At 27.0% G+C, this 19,041-nt stretch overlaps 2 protein-coding genes across 2 annotated transcripts; one reads left to right on the top strand and one right to left on the bottom strand.

Moving 5' to 3' along the window:
• The first annotated feature begins 7,538 nt into the window (after positions 1-7,538).
• LOC127250529 (uncharacterized) lies at positions 7,539-8,638 on the top strand. The gene has a single exon (XM_051273859.1). The coding sequence runs from the start codon at positions 7,719-7,721 to the stop codon at positions 8,454-8,456; it is 738 nt and encodes a 245-aa protein (XP_051129816.1). The 5' UTR covers positions 7,539-7,718; the 3' UTR covers positions 8,457-8,638.
• A 2,672-nt stretch (positions 8,639-11,310) lies between these two features.
• Positions 11,311-18,373, bottom strand: LOC127250708 (putative leucine-rich repeat receptor-like serine/threonine-protein kinase At2g14440). Its single transcript, XM_051274118.1, has 9 exons — positions 18,044-18,373; positions 15,198-15,744; positions 13,771-14,240; positions 13,550-13,685; positions 12,434-12,505; positions 12,268-12,336; positions 12,115-12,186; positions 11,769-11,840; positions 11,311-11,605 (listed from the first exon to the last, which is right to left on the bottom strand). Exons 1-9 carry the CDS (start codon positions 18,108-18,110, stop codon positions 11,572-11,574), a joined length of 1,539 nt encoding a protein of 512 aa, XP_051130075.1. The 5' UTR covers positions 18,111-18,373; the 3' UTR covers positions 11,311-11,571.
• Positions 18,374-19,041: the final 668 nt, after the last annotated feature.

The raw sequence follows: 19,041 nt of genomic DNA, 5'->3' as shown, positions 1-19,041 counted from the left end.
ACATTGCATGACACTTCCTTATATTTTAAAAACTATTGCATAAAACTTCACCGCCATAAAACCTCCGTTGTATGACGGGATGATGATTTTATATCCATATTTTTTTTCATGACGGGATTTCATGCAATATTTTTGAAAGTATAAATAGGCGTCATGCAATTTTTTTTTTTTAAAAGTAAAGTGGAGATTTACACTGAGTTTCGAAACCGTATAAGAGTTTCGTGCAACGTTTTTTAAAGGATAAGGAGGCTCTTTATGCTGAGTTTCGAAATTATAAGGAAATTATAGACAATTTTATCTTATTATTATTATTAAGGTAAACTGTTTTTTTTAGTATCGTAACTGGACTCTTTTATCATTTTAGTCCCGTAAGTGAAGCCTGTCGTAAACTAGTCTCATAAGTGAAAATTTTTCGCAGTTTTAGTCCTCCGGCGCCGGAGACGCCCGCGTGGCTCGCCGGAGGTCACCTGTCTGCCGGGTCGACACCCACGGACACGTTGATTTTATTTTTTATTTTTAATTTTAACTTTTTTTATAAAAAAATTATTTTAATTTTTTTTTTTGCTTTTTAAATTTTTTTATTTCGTCTAATTAAAAATAATTAAAAAATAATTTTAAAAAATGAAAAAATAAAATAAAATCCACGTGCCCGTCATATGTCGTTGATCTAGTGGCTTTCGGCGAGCCACGCGGGCGTTTCCGGCACTGGAGGACTAAAACAACGAAAATTTTTCACTTATAAAATTAGTTTGCGATAGGCTCCACTTACAAGACTAAAATAATAAAGGATCCAGTACGGAACTAAAATAACCAGTTTACCATTATCATTATTATTATTGTTATTATTATTATTATTATTATTATTATTATTAAGTAATTAATTAAATATATAATAAATTAATTGAAGGGGTTAAATGAGAATCAGAATCACATGGGATTGTAATTAAGGACATGTGAAGAGACTGATCATTCCCATGTTATTATGCAAACCTGTCTTTCCCTGTCTCTCTCTCTCTCTCTCTCTCTCACTAATCCACCCTTAATTAATTAATTAATTAATAATATATAATTTTCTTATTTTTTTATTTATTTAAATCCTTGGTATGAATAATTTTATTTATTCATGCACTTTTTATCTCTTCAATTATTTTTTCTCAGTTTGACCAAATCTTTAATTTAATTATAAAAAAAATAATCTTTATATGAATGTGGCCTCATCGAGTAATTGTTGATTATAATTTGAAATTAATTTGAATTGAATGTACCGTATTTAATTTTTGCTTAAATAATATTTTAATTCGATATTTTATAAAAAATATTTTTATTTAAAAATGTTATTTCAATTTCAAGTTGCAATAAGATAAACCATTATCATAAATTATTTAAGGGGAAAATGTTTTTGTACGAGTTTTAGAATTTATAGCAATATATATATATTTTTTATAAAATATTATATATTATTAATTAAATAAAAAGAAAAATCACAAACACGTCAAGAGAATTTGAGCTTTTTAAAGATAATACTCCATAATTTGATTTCAATATCTATATTATGAAAATTTCTATAAAAATTTATTATTTATTTTCAAAATATTAGACTCTTCCCATCCGAGTACATGTGACATTTATTTCATTTTTTGTTCGTTACATAAAAAATAATTTATTTATATTTTTAGCAAATTTATTTATTTTAAAAGTACTTAATAAATATAATTATTTAATTAGTTTTTAACCTCTTACATATAAAACTCACTCAAAATTCATTTATTTTTATCTTTTCATCAATAAACAAATATTTTTATCTATATTTATTATTTTTTATTATTTTTTTTAAGTTAATTATAAATAAATAATATTTTTATTTATATTATATAAAATTTTATTATTTACAAAATAATATTCATATTATATATATTTTATTAAGATGTAATTTTAAAAATATTTAAGTTATTATTAATAACTATTAACCTACATTATCTAAAATATTGAGGCTCTAACAAAAGAGACGAGGGAATAATTTATATAAAATAAATACTTTTTTCGTCTCATATATAATGTTACACTTTCCATTTTTTTTTTCGTTCCATATATTATGTTATTTTTCTTTTTTGTAAAAATATTATATATTTTAATCTTATTTAAAATTTTAAATTTTATAATTTTTTTAATTTTTATTAGATTAATTAATTATTTTAACATTTATCTATAATTATTTATATTATATTGTAATATTACTAAAATATTTTTAATTATTTACTAATTATATATTTTCTAAGTTTTCGTATCTACCATAACAATGACACAATACTTAGGACGGAGGGACTAATTATTTATAATATTTTAAATGAGTATTTTAATAAAGTATTAATAAAAAGAAGACTAAATTGTACAAAATTCATTTATGGTCACTACAAGAAAAAATTATTTTTGTAACAAAATTTTTTTGTCTTCAAATTTACTTTTTTCGTTACTAATGACATTAGAGACGGAATTAGGAATGAAATTACATTAGTTACGTGAATTTTAGGGACGAAATTCTGTTACAAATATATTATTTTTTTTTGTAGTGGGTTTCACAAAATTGAGCAAAATTCTCATACTTTTAAAAGCTGCGTCAAATTCCCTCGTGGTCTTATAAATTCAACGTCTAACATCTCAATCGTCCTTATTTAACGGTGTTTGATTTACACGCGCTCAAACTGCGAATAAATTTCAAAATATTAATTTTAAAACTTCTAAAATTTAAAATATATTCATTTATCTTATATTTAAGCCTTAAATAACATTAAAAAAAACTTTTAAAATTCGAGAAAAAATAACTATTTCTAAGTATATTTATTGTTTTTTTAGGTTAAATAATAAAAATAATGAGTATATTTGTAATTTCAAGTGTTTAAAAATAAATATGTTAAAACTTATTCGCATTTTAGGTGTATGAACGTTAAACACCATTAAATAAGAACGACTAAAGAATTTAAACGTAATGTTTATAAGATCACAAGAAAATTTAATGTAATTTTAAAAATATAAAAAATATTGCGTAATTTTATGAAATTATAAGTAGATTTTGTACAATTTAATTTTAAAAAAATAGTTTAGGTTCATAATTTTAAATAAATACTAAGAATAGGCGAATAGGCTCATTATTGGTACAGAATCCTGTGTCTCGACGGATATTTTAGAGCTCCATGGACCCCAACACCCAATTCATGCACATGATACCGGGACCACAATCCAATGGCTTCGATTTATCCGGTGTTGCAGTCCCAGGAGCTTTCAGGTAATAGCAACTGCTCTCCAGAACTGGAGACAGTACATTATTACTGTTGGGCAGACAGTGCACTTTAAAAATAGGTCCTTTTCTATTTCATGTATATATTATTATATAATAATTACTTCTTCCGCTGTGTCCGAGAGTCTGTAAATATAAAAATTTAAGATAAATATAATTAATAAATAATTAAAAATATAATAGTAAAAATAATTATTTTATAATATAAATAATTATAAATTAAAATTAAAATAGCTAATTAATTTAATTATAAATTAAAAAATATAAAATAAAAAATTTAAAATGAGATTAAATAGTATAATCATTTTTCTAAAGAGAAAAATAATATAAGGTTTGAGACGAACAGAAACAACAATATGGACATGATATATGGGAGAAGGACGTAAGAAAAATATCAATATTTATTTATATTATATCAAACAACTATTCAAACTCAATTTTTTACTATTCAAAATCCAACCGAAATCTAAAATCCAGACACAAACACACTTTGTGTTCAAAATTTCCCACAGAGGTTTTAATGTATAGGATTTTAGTTGATATATATATATATTTATAGTAATAAAAATACTTCATCCGTCCCAATAATACTATTTTTGTCTGTCCAAAAACAATAGTTTTATTTTTATAAATAATCATATCACCATAAAACAACATCTATTTTTTCATTTTTATTACACAATTGCCACTATTTTTTACACTAATACACTCACAAGAGAAAAGAAGTCTTTTATCTATATTTTTTTACCAACTATCAATATAATATCAATATTCCTTAAATTTCGTATCCAACCCAATTAAGACTATAATTCTGAGGTGGACGGAGTAATATAAAAATATTTGTAAAAGACAAATAAAAATGAAAAATGAACACAATTTTAAGAAGTATTTATTTGATTGACTTTACATGGAGGAAACCAATGGCTTAAACTTAGGGTACGTTTAGTTTGAAAAAATATTGGTTATTATTTTGGTATTAAAATAATGTATGATGAAATATTTTGTAAAAAAAAATTGTATATATATTTTTAAAACACAAGAGTCAAGTAAAAATATGACATTTTGGACAAAAGAAACATAATCACTTGAATGTATTAATTCAATTGAAAAAATAATAAAATAAAATAAAATAAAATAAATCAATCTTCACACTTTTCAAAATATCATCTTATTATTTTTATAAAATTGAATCAACTTTGGATCCAAAACGGTCCCAAACATTATGTACATTGACATTAATTATCATTAAATTAAACCAACTTAATCTATAATAAATTTTATAAAATTTCTTGTGTTTTGAAATTTCTTTAGCGTACCAGATTGAATTAGACCCAATTTATTTAAATAATTCAAAATAATAGTAATTCAAATCAATGCTAACAAATGAATTTTAAACACAAGCTGCTATATATTTTGTACGATTTTTAATAAAAATATATTATTTTTTTTAAAAAAAATAATTAAACCATTACACTGTATTTTTACTTTTGATTATTTATTTGTTAAACTCAAAGTATCTATTTTCTATTTTAATAAAAATAATGGTATACAATAGTACTAAAATATTTTTAATTTTTACTTAGCCAAAAATATCAAAACATTTTACATTTGTCATTTTCTTTTGATTTAGACTACGTATTGATATAATAATTAATATCAACATACAAAAAGCTCATGATACTCTTCTTATTAGACAGAAGTATATTATTTTTTAATTTATTAAAAATATTCAAAAAAATAATTTGGAGTAAAACAGATTTAGTATATTCTAAAATATACTTCAAATTATTAAATTGGACCGGGCCAGACGTGACCCGACCCGACCCGACTTGACTTTAAAAGGCCAGGCCTAGGCATCGTCATGCCGGATTGGCACGGCTTGAAAAGAAATTGAGTCTATCTTTTGGGGTTAAAATACAATTTTCCTTTTTAATTTTTAATTTTTATATCGGTTCGAATCGAATTTTTAAACTGTATTTATTTTTATCGGCTATAATATTTGTGTGTTTTTGTCGTTATGCAAAACGATGGAGAAGGAGTCCCATGTGCTGTCCCCTCATTTCATACACTAAACCTTAGCTCTTCTCTTTCTGCTTCTACTTATCCACACCACACAATGTATATATATATATGTATATATTTAAAAAAATTTATATTATTTGTCAATAATAATTTTGCTATAATAAAATATTATTCTCTCCGTCTCTTAACAATTTATTCATTTTTTCATTTCGGTCTGTTCCATAATAAAGTATCAATTTACTTTTTTTAGTAATTGTAATATCTACCTAATATTACAAATATTCTTTCAATTTACAGTATATTACACAAATGTTATTACTTTTATATTATACCATACTAATAGAATTAATTTAATCATTTTTACCTTTATTTCTATTTTATTTCAATATAATACTATATCCGCACAATCTATCAGTTTAATTTTTGAATGTTAATATTTGAATATTAATTATTATATCAAAACGTAATACAAAACCAGGAAAAACGAAAAAAATAATTCTATTGGTGTCTTATAATACTAATGTAACGATATTTCTACAAAAAAATTATACAAATATAAAAATATTTTTAACACTAAAAATAATGACGCCAAATGTAAATGGATAGATTGGCGGTGGACAAGGGTAATACTAATATTTCTAAAACTTCGTACAAAAAGCAAATGAATATATAGATATGAGACGGAGATAATATTATACTAAATAATATATTTTTATCTAAAATTCTATTAATTTTTATTAAAAATATCACATTAAAATTTAATTATTTAATTATATTAAAATCTTTTAAGATTCCAACATTTTCAAACATCTATATATTATACTAAAATTATTGAATTCCACGTATTACTACGTGTAGAGTTCTAACAAGCTTTTATATATATATATATATATATTCAATAATTTAACATGATCCAATATAATTAATATCTATTTTTTAATAAAATTAATTTTGAGAATATAATAATAATAATAATATAATATATATATATTCAATAATTTAACAAGATCCAATATAATTAATATCTATTTTTTTGAGAATATATAATAATAATATAATTATGGGTTTATTTACAAGTGTTCTTTAATTAGGGTGCGCTTGCTTAAAATATTTTGGTAGAATTTTGCTATTTATTATTTTTTTAAAAAAAATTAAACTAAAAATTTATTTTTTTGTTTTATATATAATAAAAATTAATTTTATATTTAAAACATCACATCAATTCTACAGTATTTTTTATTGTTCAAAACCCAAATCTAAAATTCAAAGCTCCAACCATAGTATTTCAATATTTTGAAATCTATATGCAAAAAATGTGATATTTTGAACAATTAATAAATCTCAAACAATAATTTAAATATATAATTTTTTAGTAATACTTTATTATTTATGAATAATATGAAAATATAATGAAAACTACAAATCGAAAGAGCTTACTTTATTTAATTATCATTACATTTTTATTTATATTTGCTATAGGAATTATATATTTGTGAATAATAATAATAATAATAATAATAATAATAATAATATTCTAGACTCAAATCCCAACATTCACTATCTCCCAAAGAAGTCTCTAAGACCCTTATCTTAATTTTATTTATTTTCAAGAATTTACTATTTTTATTACATTACGTGTCATCAATTTTGTCATATAATTTTAGATAATATAAAAAGTTAGTTATTCCAGCTATTTTAGTCATATAATTTATTTTTATAATTTTCTAAAAATATGTTTGTCGGTTTTTTTTTTTTTTGGTACGTATGATATGAGATAATCTTCTAACCGCACAATAGTATACAAACTATTATCTTCGGCGGAGGGGTTTACACTATGCGCAATTTTAGATAGTAGCTGCGAATTTTCATATTGGGGTGCAAATCCAAGTCCCACATCGGAAGTTGGGAAGAAAATTTCACACTTTATAATAAGTCCCGAGTGAATTTCACTAGTATGAGACCTTTTGGAGAATATTCAAAAATAAATCTGTGCGGGCTCAACCCAAAGCGGACAATATCGTACTAATAAAAAATTGTGTAGATAATATAAAAATAATGAAGGTATATAATATATTAATTTTTTTTAAAGAAATATGTGTTGGAAAATTTTTGTTAAAGAAACAAGCCTAAGTATGTAAATTATATATAAATCCCTAGAGAGAAAGAATCAAACTTTATGAAAGTAAATTTGACCAAATTTGATTCTTGATAGTTCTTAGATGAGCTGTATGTATATGTATATATATATATATTGTGTATGTATATATGTATGTATATATGCCCTTGAACTCATTCTTTATAAATAAGTCATCAACACACAAAACACACTCTACAAGTCCTCATCCAAAATTTCCAAAAAAAAAATTTCTAACTCTAAAAATTTCTTGAATCCTCTCTTAAAGAAATGGTGTCAATTCGATCTGATGGCGATTCTGGTGCTCCACCTGAGTGTGACACTGAGGCAGGCCCGATCTTGATCTCAAGTTCAAGCTCGAGCCCGATCCAAAGCCCGGCCCGAATATCATTCTCGACCGAGTTTCTAGACGAGAGCAACTTCATCTCAATATGTCCCGATCGCGGGCGCATGGAGACGGAGCCCGTCCGAAATCCCGACCAATTCGAATTCCTATCGGGAATTCGGACGGACATGATGACCGCCGACGAGTTATTTCGCGAGGGCAAGTTATTACCATTTTGGCAAGTGCAACATATCGAGAAGCTCGATAAGGTTGTCCTAAAGTCGGAGGAGGTCACCATGCAAAGTGGTAAGGACGAGACGAGGATCGGATGGTTCCTCGACGAGGATCCGTCGCCGAGACCTCCTAAATGCACCGTTTTATGGAAAGAATTATTGAGGCTTAAGAAACAAAGGGCTAATTCTACTCTATCGCCATCTTCGTCGTCGTCGTCGTCATCATCAGGAAGATCAACGGTTGAGATTACATCTTCGGACGATCAGAAAGAAATTAGCACCAAGGATAAGATTGTAAGAAGAGTTAAGAAAGGTGTCGAAAGAACAAGATCCGCGAGTATAAGGATACGGCCAATGATTCATGTCCCGATTTGCACACAAGGGAAGATCAATGGATTGCCTCCGTTGTTTTCGTTAAAGAAATCGTCGGGGAAATTAGAGAGTATTTAATTAATTATATATATTCGGTAGAGAATAAAATTTTATTTTTATTTTTTTTAGTTTATTTAATTTTTTTTTCTTTTTTTCTTTGTAAGTTTCTTGTACTTTTGTATGTGTTGATTTATTGCTTTTGAATCGATTTTTTTTTTTTTTGGTATGTTGTGAATTTAATAAAAAATTATGTTGATTCATTTTTTAAGTATGATTCATTATTTTATTTTTCTAAGATCATGGACTTTATTATTTTCTTTTGGTACATTTTTTATATCTTAATCAAGATTAAATTACGAATAAGAAAATACTTAGATGACAAAAAATTATAAGGGATTAAAAAATACGTGACGAAAAAAATAAAAAATAAATTATATATATAATTAGTGCATCAATCCCGAACCTTAATTCAAGATCTTAATACATTCATAAAGTCAATGACAATTTATTGTCATGAATTAAAGTCTTTTTGTCGATAAAACATCTAACAGATCAATCGAATATTGATTAATGCGTAATCGAACGAAAACTATTTGAAAGCGGCCCTTCTAGTGAGAAATAAATGAAAATAATGCTTAGTTGTAATCTTGATTTTATTTTCACACTATAGAATTTATGGTAACATTTATTTTCTATAAAAATATCATATTCAATTTTTTATTTTAAAAATATAATTCCAAAATAAACTAAACACATCCTAAAATGTTGATTATTTTTTTTTTTTCTAAAAAAATAAAAATAAAATTGTGATTAAGTTTGTAGAGATGATTAGGGAAACATGATGCACAAATTATGGGGATTCCATTAACTTTATTTAATTTATTATTATTATTATTTGGAAAAGGGAAATACTGTTTGTTTGGAGGTGTTAATATGTTATGATGAGAGGGACAAGTCATTGAACCAAGTTACTACACAACTGCTTTTATTATATTTATTTATACATATATATATAGTATATATTATTGATCATGTGTTTTGTCTTTATGGGGACTTGTAATAAATATTTATATATATACATACTCTTTTTGTCCCGAAAATTTAGAATATTTAGTTCCGGTGCAAAGATAGATAAAAAAAAAAAAAAAAAAAAAAAAAATTATTGAAAAATAATAAAAAATAAAAAGATAGTTGAAGATATTCTTGAAATTTAATTAAAAATAATAGTATGTTTCTTTATTTTAATTTTTTCAAATTTTACTCTTTGAAATTTTGCGCTTTTCGAAAAAAACTACATTTTTTTTTCTTATAAAATATCCCATCAAACATTATATTAATATCAAATCTAAACCAAATTTTTTCAAACTCAACCAAAAGAAACACACAAAAATTAGAAAAAAAAAATAAAAATAATGACATTTTGTACAAGTAAGTGAGGATAATAATTAAACGTTAATTTGTTAGTTTTATTAAAATAAGTAATAAGATAAATTTAACCAATAAACTAAAAAAAATAAAAATAAATTTGACGGAAAAAAGAAATATATATTAAAAAGAAAAATTGAAATTGAAGAGGACTAGTAGGCCCTTCGCTGAGAATGAACAATCATAGCCTCTTCTAAAGGACATTTCTATTTCAATGTTGCTTCATTAACTCATTTTTATGAGTTAAATGGTGAAACAATTTTCCTATGTAGGCTATGATTTGAATTCAATCTCCAATAGGTGTATAATATTACCGAGTCAATTTAATACTAGTATAATCTTGTCTATTTTGGGCTAAAATATCGATTTATTTTTGAATGCTTCTACTAAGAGTCTATAAGTATGAATTTTCCTTCTATTTTTGGATGTGGTAGTTGAGTTTGTGTCCCAAAGTAATACTCCCTTCGTTCCGAAACTATAGTCTTAGTTGTGTTGGATACGAGATTTAAAATGTAGGTAAAAGACATTTTTACCATTGTGAGTGCATTAGTGTAAAAAGTAGTGACAATTGTGTAATAATAATAATGAAAGAGTAGGGGTAGTTTTGTAGTGATATGATTATTTATGGAAATAAGACTATTGTTTTGAGACGGATAAAAATAGTGAACAAGACTATTGTATTGAGACGGAAGAAGTATTCGATTTAAATTACTCCCTCTGTCCCAAGTATTCAATATTTCTATTTTGATTTGTCCTATATAATTTGTTAGTTTTTAAGGAATAATTATACTACTTCGATTCTAAGAGTCACATTTATATTTTGTGTTATTGTATTTAACATTAAAAATATCTTTATATTTGTATAATTTTTTTTTTTTGTATAAATTTCATTATATTAGTATTATAAGACACTAATAGAAGTATTTTTACAATTTTTTTCTTAATTTATACTATATTTTGATATAATAATTAATCTTCAAAGATCGACGCGCAAAACGTAAATAAAATCCTTAGAGCCAGACGGCAGTAGTATATTTTAATCATATTTTAAATTTTATAATCTATAATTATTTCTATTATATAATAATTATTTTTATTAATACACAATTTCTCGTTAAATACAATTTTCTAAATGTAAGACGATTATATACACTTGGGGTGTGTTTGATTGGAAGTTTGGATTTTGAGTTGGGATTTGAATAGTAAAATTTTTGAATTTGAATAGTTGTATGATGTGAGATAAATAGACGTTGATGTGATGTTTTGAATGTAAAATTGATTTTTAATATAATATAAAAAATAAAAAATAAGGATTTGATTTGATATTTTTGGGAAGAAAATTTTGGATAAATAGTAGAATTTGGATGAAATCCTACAAACGAACCCAAGGGTAAATTATTTTTACAAATGCAAATGAACTATTTAGATGGAATGAAATGTAAGACGATTTAAATGAGAGAGACTATTTAACTAGAATGAAAAGAGTATTTACTAATAAAAAAAAAAAAGAAGCTACAAATATTTACAAATTGAACCAAGTGAAAAGTTACACGAAGAAACATTCGATACATAATTTCTAGGAAAAAAAGAAAGAAAAACTTACTTAAAATTATTTTTTTTCGCGACAAACCTTCGAAACAAAAGAACATCGAATAGATACAAAAGCGACTCACACCACAAACAAATCTTCGATGGACTATAGACATGGAAAATTTCGGGCAATTTTCGACGCCAAGCAAAGAATGACGAAGGGGAACAAAGGAATACTCTATGGAATCAACAACGGGTTCCCGGGACTATACCTAAGAAGAAAAGGGAAGCATAAAAACAATTAGCATGTGTTTTTCTAACACAAATTTTTTAAATTTTACTATTTCAATTATGCGCTTAAAAATATATATATATATATTTTTTCTTTTAAAAAAAATATTACATCAAACATTATTTTAGCTCGATAGAACTCACCTTATTATCAATCCCGGTTTGCTTTTGAGGTTGCTCGGGACTTGCCCCGTTAGGTTGTTGTTTTGCAAGAAACTAAGCATAGAAATCGCGTTAGAATCCATTCTTAAAAAAAATAATAATAATTAAAACTAAAATATGATACTTTTAGAGCAACGACAAGTGAGATATGTATTTACGTTAACACATTGGCATTTTTTCCATTTTTCGGCTAGAAACATCGATATGCAATTAAGTTGTGGATCACTGAAAGAAAGCTAACCTATATATGCACACACATGCACACATTATCAAGAAAAAAAAAAAAAAAGGAATCGAATTTATCCGTAGTGTTGAGTATAGAACTTACAGTTCTCGCAAATTTTGCAAGTTTCCTAGCGAAGGAGGAATCATTCCGGTTAACTGATTGTCTTCCAAATGCCTGAAGAAGACGAAAATGTGTCAAAAAAAAAAAGAAAGAGAGAAAACTTAGATGGATAATAATAAGGATTATTCGACTGACAAGATCTGCAATCCCTTCAATGAACTCATGTCCGGAATAGCACCCGATAAGCTATTGCTTCCAAGCAAGCTGTGCATTAGAAGAAATCATTGATGAATGAATTGTTGTGCATAAATTAAATCGAACAAACATGCAAATTACGATGAGAAAAGAGAATTTGGCGCACATTGTGTTCAGTGCTGTCATCCGGGAAATACTAGGCGAGATCGATCCTGAAATAGCCATGCCGGTTAGGTTCCTGCAGAGAAACCGATCGAAGATAAATCAAAATGAAAATCCTTTTGCTACAAATGCTCGGGAGTGTGTGTTTACTAGTGCTTTCGAACTTGTTTTCACATTATTTGTTCTAAAGTGAAATATACTTTTTTTTCCTTAAAATATTATATCTAACGCCCAATTTTCATTTAGAAAATTTAGGGGAAATACAATTTTGGTTCTTTAAAGAAGTTTGGTTTGTATATTTCTCATGCCCAATATTCACCCATGCCCATGTTTTTGAAAAAATGACGCATAGAAAATCTATATTCTCTCTAAAAATATACTATTTTTTCTAACAAAACATCGTAAATTCAAACTACTTTTTTAGACAAAAAACCAAAACCTAGGTAAACGCATCCTTAATTACCAAGAGTTTAAACAAAATGTATCTATTTTATTCCCTCCGTCTCAGAAGAGGTGTTTTTGTTGGTATAAAGTAGAATGTAAAAGACTAAAATATCCTTACTTTTTGAAGGATTTAAAAAAGTAGGTTAGAGTAATAATTACGAATAATTTGAAAAAGTAAGAATAATTTTGTTATAAAGTGGAAATCACTGTTACTAAATAAGAAAACATGACAATTGTTTTGAGACGAACAAAAATAGAAAAACAAAGACAATTCTTTTGGAAAAGAGGGAGTATAATATATAATATATATCTTATATGCCAACGCGCCTCCTCGCATACACCCCGGGATGTTTCTCACAAGCTCCTTCCATGTTAAGTTTTTTTTAATAAATGAGCGACCATGTTGATTTGAACACAAAACATTTCCAATGTAATAACATATAAAGAGATCGCCATAGTTTCTACAAATCATCCTATATATCATTCTTCATACAAATATTATCTTTATAGTTTCAATCTATTTATTTTTATATGTTCGATGCAATTTTGACGTGATTCTACAAGCTCAAACCCGAACCTAACCCGATCCATTCGCACGATGATTTCAGATCCTCAAATAATTCAACTCCTAGTAAAAACAACAATGAAATTGCACAAATAGTAAGAACATACTCACAGGGAAACAATTCGAATCCGAGGTCCTTCAGAACACGAAACTCCAGTCCACGGATATTGATTAGGTAAGCACGGATCGCCATTCCAATCAGCCGGAGGGTTCAGAAAGCTTTTCCTTAAATTTATCATAGCAATCACTGCAAGAACAATAATTTGCCATCGAATTGATCATGCTACGCAGTTAAGGCTCGTCGCGTAAAGTTTTAAAATAAGTTAACATACCATCACGCGCGAGCGTTTTCCCTCCAGCAGGAATCAATCGAAAAACCTCTCCAGCATTGATAAGAGGGCCAGCAGTTGATCCAGGAGACGGGCTCAGGGTCAAATTAGTATCTCCGGAAAGAGGCCAATCGTTTGCAAAAACGACGACTCCAGCTGGAGTTAAGCTCAGGTTATTGTAATATGCAATGCCGTTTATGGTTATGTCTAAGATTCTCGCGCTCCTGGAAGAAGACGAAGTTTGGTCATCCGCAAAGTAGAGCGCAATGTAATAATGTTTGTCGCTTGGTATAGACTTCATCGGCCAAAGTAATGTCAGGGGTTCGGGCAGGTTTCTTGCCAGCCGTGTCTGAAACAGTTTTGGAGGGGGCAGATTCCAGATTCCGGAAAGACCAAGATTTTGAGAAGTCGATTGAGGAAATGCATCTCGTCCATATGGTTCCCAGTAGCGATTGAATTGGTCATCGGGATATCTGGCAAATAGCAACATTCTTTTGTTAGATAGAAAATCGAATAACCAAAAGAAATTTCAAAAGAAAAATGTGCTAATAAAACACTTACTAAGCAAAAAAAGTCTATCTAGTCGAACAATGTTATTGATACAGATCGAAACAAGCTAACTGCACGCTGAAAAGGTTTTTTTCCTAAAAGTTATAATCGATCTCTATAATCAACATAGCAGTCATCGGGTCGAGTATCAGCTATACACATCTTATCAGACTCAATTCATCGAGAATTTTCAATATTAAAGAAATATATTACTCTGCCTGTTCGGCTCTAAGGGTCTCATTTACCTTTTTGCATCATTGTAGTTAACATTAAAAATACCCTTATATTTGTATAAGTTTTTGCACAAATGTTATTATAATAGTATTACAAGACACTCATAGAAGTATTTTCGTCTTTCTTCCCTTGATTTGTACTACATTTTTCATATAATAATTAATATTCAAATATCAATACGCAAAAAAAAGTAAATGAGACCCTTAGAGCCGGACGGAGGTAGTATATCATAGACAACTAAATAGATGACGGTTAGGATTCGAATTTGAAACCATGTTAACAACCAAATTATAAGAATCCGACGTTATTCGAATGTGAGTGTCTACCGAAAAACAAAATAGCAACTTTAGCTAAAAAAACAATTAAAACAACAATAGTAATATCTAATCTAAATTATAATCGTCAAGAATCCGCAATATTTCTTATAATTAGAGTATCTGTTTAGTATTTCAGTAACATGATTCCCTAGAAATATTACTAAAAAACACAATATATACATATAAAAATAAAATTCAACAAAAACACACAAAACATTATTTCCTATAATACTTTCACAATTCACACATTCGCATTCCTAATTTCGATATACTACTTCAAATCCAAGAATAACAAAAAAATTCAAGAACAAACACGTTCAAAAAACTCACCCAATCACCGGTCCATCGTGACCAAAACCATTCCTCGCCATCAAAGTCATCGCATTAACTTTAAAATCAGTCGAATTGTACAGCTGATCCAACAATGGCACAACCTCCAGCGCAGATATGAAAGGATCAGAATCCGTATATGTATTTGCAGCCAAACAAACGCTCAAATTCTTCCCAGCTGGTAGAAATATTCCCTCGTAATAACTCAAATTTCCAGCAGCATAATCCTCTGTGGTATTGACAGCAGTCCAGAATGTTCCATCGACCATAAGATCAAAAACCGGGGGAAGATCATTCCCATTGACTCCTCCATAGTAGTAGGCTGTCCTCACCATGTATTTTTTTGTCCGGTCCACCGGAACTTCGTAGCAAAACTTCTTGAAAACATTCCCCTGCAGAGGAAATGTTCGCACAGTGGTGAGTGTTGGCAGTAGGCCGTATATTGGGACAACCTTGGATTCGCCGGCGGAGATGTAACCACTGTCCGGAACCCATTCAACGGCGGAGAGTGTCGAAGAAATGCTCGCCCCGCAATCAAGAAACACACCTGGACATCATCACAAATTATCCTCAGGCAAGATATGCAAAATTTTTGGGTGTTTCTCTGTTTTCCTATACAAAGGACACGCCCCTTTTTTATTTAGAACATCAAATCAAAAACTATTACATATATACTTTTGGAAGGTTTGCCACTATTCATCATCAACAATAGTAACTTATCAGAACATTAAAAAATATATACTCCCTCCGTTTCAACTCAATGAACTTATTTTTTACTATTTTTGTCTATTTCACTCAAAATTATTTATTTCTAATTATATTAAAAGTAATCATATCGAAATATCAAAATATCCATAACTTTTAAAAAAGAAAATGTATTAATGTGTTTACTTGTAAGATTTTGGTTAAGAGTTTTAGTTTTAAATAATAAAATTTTGAATTAAAATAGTCGTTTGATTTGATATAAATATATATTGACGTGATATTTTGAATGTAAAATTATATTACAGTATAATATAATAAATAAAAAATAGGTGTTTAATTTGATGTTCTTTTAGGAGAAAAAAAAAAGTAGAATAATAAAATCAAGAGCAAAATTTTACAAGTAAACACACCTAAAAACCTATTTTCTACAAATAACATATCCTATAAAGATAAATTTTGAATGGTAAAATAGTTGTATCATATAAATATGTTTTTTGGTGTTATATTTTGAATATAAAAATAATTTATCTGATAATGTTATACATGAAAATTAAATATTTTATTCGAACAAATATTTTCACTATTATCAAGATTAACATTTTCTCTATCTTCAAAAACCATCACATCACACATTCATTTTCAATTTAATATTTTCTCCCTCCGACCATAAAGTAAATATTTACTTTTGGCACTAAGGTTAAAAATATTAATATTTAAATAATAACTTATGGTATTTATTTTTGTAAAGATTTTTATACTTACTTTGTATAAAGTAATGTAATCATATGAATTTATATGAGTATAAAAGTAATGAACTCTAGATCTACCTTTACTACAAAAAAAAAAATAATAATAATGTATTTTTATGTTAAATATGAAGAATTTGTGTCGAAAATATAAAAAATTAATATTTTATGTTGAATTGTTAAACTTTTTGTGAGTGAATGAAGGACATATTATATATATTGTGTTAATATATGTATATATTATATTTTTTTGTAGTACTTATAAGAAATCGTTCCACAAAAAATATGTTAGGTGAACAAACTTGAATTGTATATTATGTTTGGATTGGGCAAAAAGAGTACTATATTACGATCCAAAATTTATTTTTCATTCAATGTATAACTATAAACTCTTTAAACCACTTATTAATGTAACAATCAAAACAATCATTTTAATTCAGTACTTTACTATTATCAAAACACCAAATCACACCAAAAACATAACCAAATAGAGTAGGTTGTGTTTGTTTGTAAGGTTTTTACTATTCATGAAATTCTCTTCAACGTCAAATTAAATACGTATTTTTTTTTCGTTTTATTAAAATTTAATTTTACATTCAAGATATATTTATATCATATCAAATAAACATTCCAATACAAAATATGACTGTTCAAAATCCAAACTCCACTAACAAACACACCCTTATTTCCACAATCTCAAAAAGTCAAAAATCAAAACACTTCTTTCTTGTGAGGTTTTCATAAGACTTTTACTGTTCAATTAATCTTTTTCCTCCGAAAATATTTAAGTTAAACAACTAGTTTTCATTTATTTTTATTTTACTATATAAATCAATTTTGCATTTAAAATATAAATATTGAAATTCAAATATTTTAATACTCCATTCCAACACAAACTAATATCCCACGTCCAATTGTCCTATTTTATTTTTTAAACACAAATTTTTTTTTTTTTTTTTACTGTCTCTTGATTTACCACTTTTAATCTCTGCCTTCCTAGGTAAAATTTTTCCTTTCCTAACAAAAAATAAAAAGTAAAATCAATTACCTACAAAATTGTGCAAATATAGTTTATACTTTAGTACAATAGAAATTATACGTGTAGAGAGTATAATATTTTGATTAAAGTAAAATTGAACTGATCATTGTATAAACCCTAGACCACAAAATTGGGGAAAAAATTTTCCATTCTGAAATCAAGTTCAGAACAAGAAATCGAAGAACTTCAAAGGAAAAATCGAAGTCAAGTAATCAAGCATCGGCTCCACAATCAACAGAATTCAAACGATTACGAAAAAAAAAAATAACAGCGGAATCGAATCGAATCGAATCGAACTGAGCGGTAATTAAATCAAACAATAGAATCGAATACGCATGAAGAACCAATCGACGTACCTCTGAGCGATTGTGAAGTCGAAATCGGGAGCCAGAGAAGGAGCGCGAAGACGAGAGGGATGAGCATCGCGACGGAACCTGCCGAAGGAGTCAGACATGAAAGAAAGAGAGAGAGAGAAAATGGAGCTGATTTGGGGATTGAATGGGTCAGGTGGCGCTGCGGTTGATGAATTCAGCACGAAAGAGATGAAGTTGGTGAAGAGAAAAGAATAAAAGAATTGTTGACGCGGGAAAGGCAGCCATGGATGTCACGACGAGGTCGCGGAGAAGATTTCAGGGTTTTGGATTTAAGCGCCCAGGAGTTGAGGTCCCGAGTGTCCCCACGCCGTTGATGATGAGGGGTTTGTATTTGAACGGTGAGGATTTGTGGAGTGGGGGTTTGAGTTGTTAGTGATAGGTTTGCTGGAATGGTGTTTAGGGATCTGGTCAATGGGTTAGTTCAATTTAGGAATTTAGAATTACATAAATTATTAATATTACTATTAAATATTCCATTAGTACAATAAAATTATGTAAATTTCATTCAATATTAAAATTTAAAAATAATACTAATATTTTAAAATTAAAATTAATTGATAAAAATTATAACAAAATATTACAAAAAATTTATTAAAATTAAAATATTGAAAAAAATATTATAGTAAGTAAAAAAAAAAAAATACTTCCTTTTATTCAAGGTTTTTTTTTAATTTTTTTTTTACTTTATTATATCATATAATTACTTTTTTACGGAAAAAAATAAAAAAATAAAGATAAAATCATCTTTACGTACATTATTTGTCCTAAATGATTTAAAGGCCCTATGATAATAACATTCATTGTTTAGTGAGTTATACTCTTTTCGTTATCAATCAAAATTATATTACTATTTTGTTTTAGTTATTCATTAAATTTATTTATAATCTTTCTGTAATAAATAAATTTTATCTACTTATAATTTTATTATTCATATTTTAACAAGTAATAATTAATTTATCGTTATTTTTAAAAATTATCAA

This window comes from Andrographis paniculata, unplaced genomic scaffold (genome assembly GCF_009805555.1).
Source record: "Andrographis paniculata isolate CXL003 unplaced genomic scaffold, ASM980555v1 Contig37END, whole genome shotgun sequence".
Lineage (NCBI taxonomy): Eukaryota > Viridiplantae > Streptophyta > Magnoliopsida > Lamiales > Acanthaceae > Andrographis > Andrographis paniculata.
This window is presented reverse-complemented; position numbering and strand designations above follow the sequence as displayed.

Bases quoted from the DNA above. Each gene is read 5' to 3' on its own strand.
- LOC127250529 (XM_051273859.1), top strand. From the start codon at position 7,719: ATGGTGTCAATTCGATCTGATGGCGATTCTGGTGCTCCACCTGAGTGT.
- LOC127250708 (XM_051274118.1), bottom strand. From the start codon at position 18,110: ATGCTCATCCCTCTCGTCTTCGCGCTCCTTCTCTGGCTCCCGATTTCG. The intron at 15,745-18,043 runs GTACGTCGATTG...GATGATGTCCAG, and splicing joins GACTTCACAATCGCTCAGAG to GTGTGTTTCTTGATTGCGGG. The intron at 12,187-12,267 runs GTCAGTCGAATA...CGTCTTCTTCAG, and splicing joins TTGAAGGGATTGCAGATCTT to GCATTTGGAAGACAATCAGT.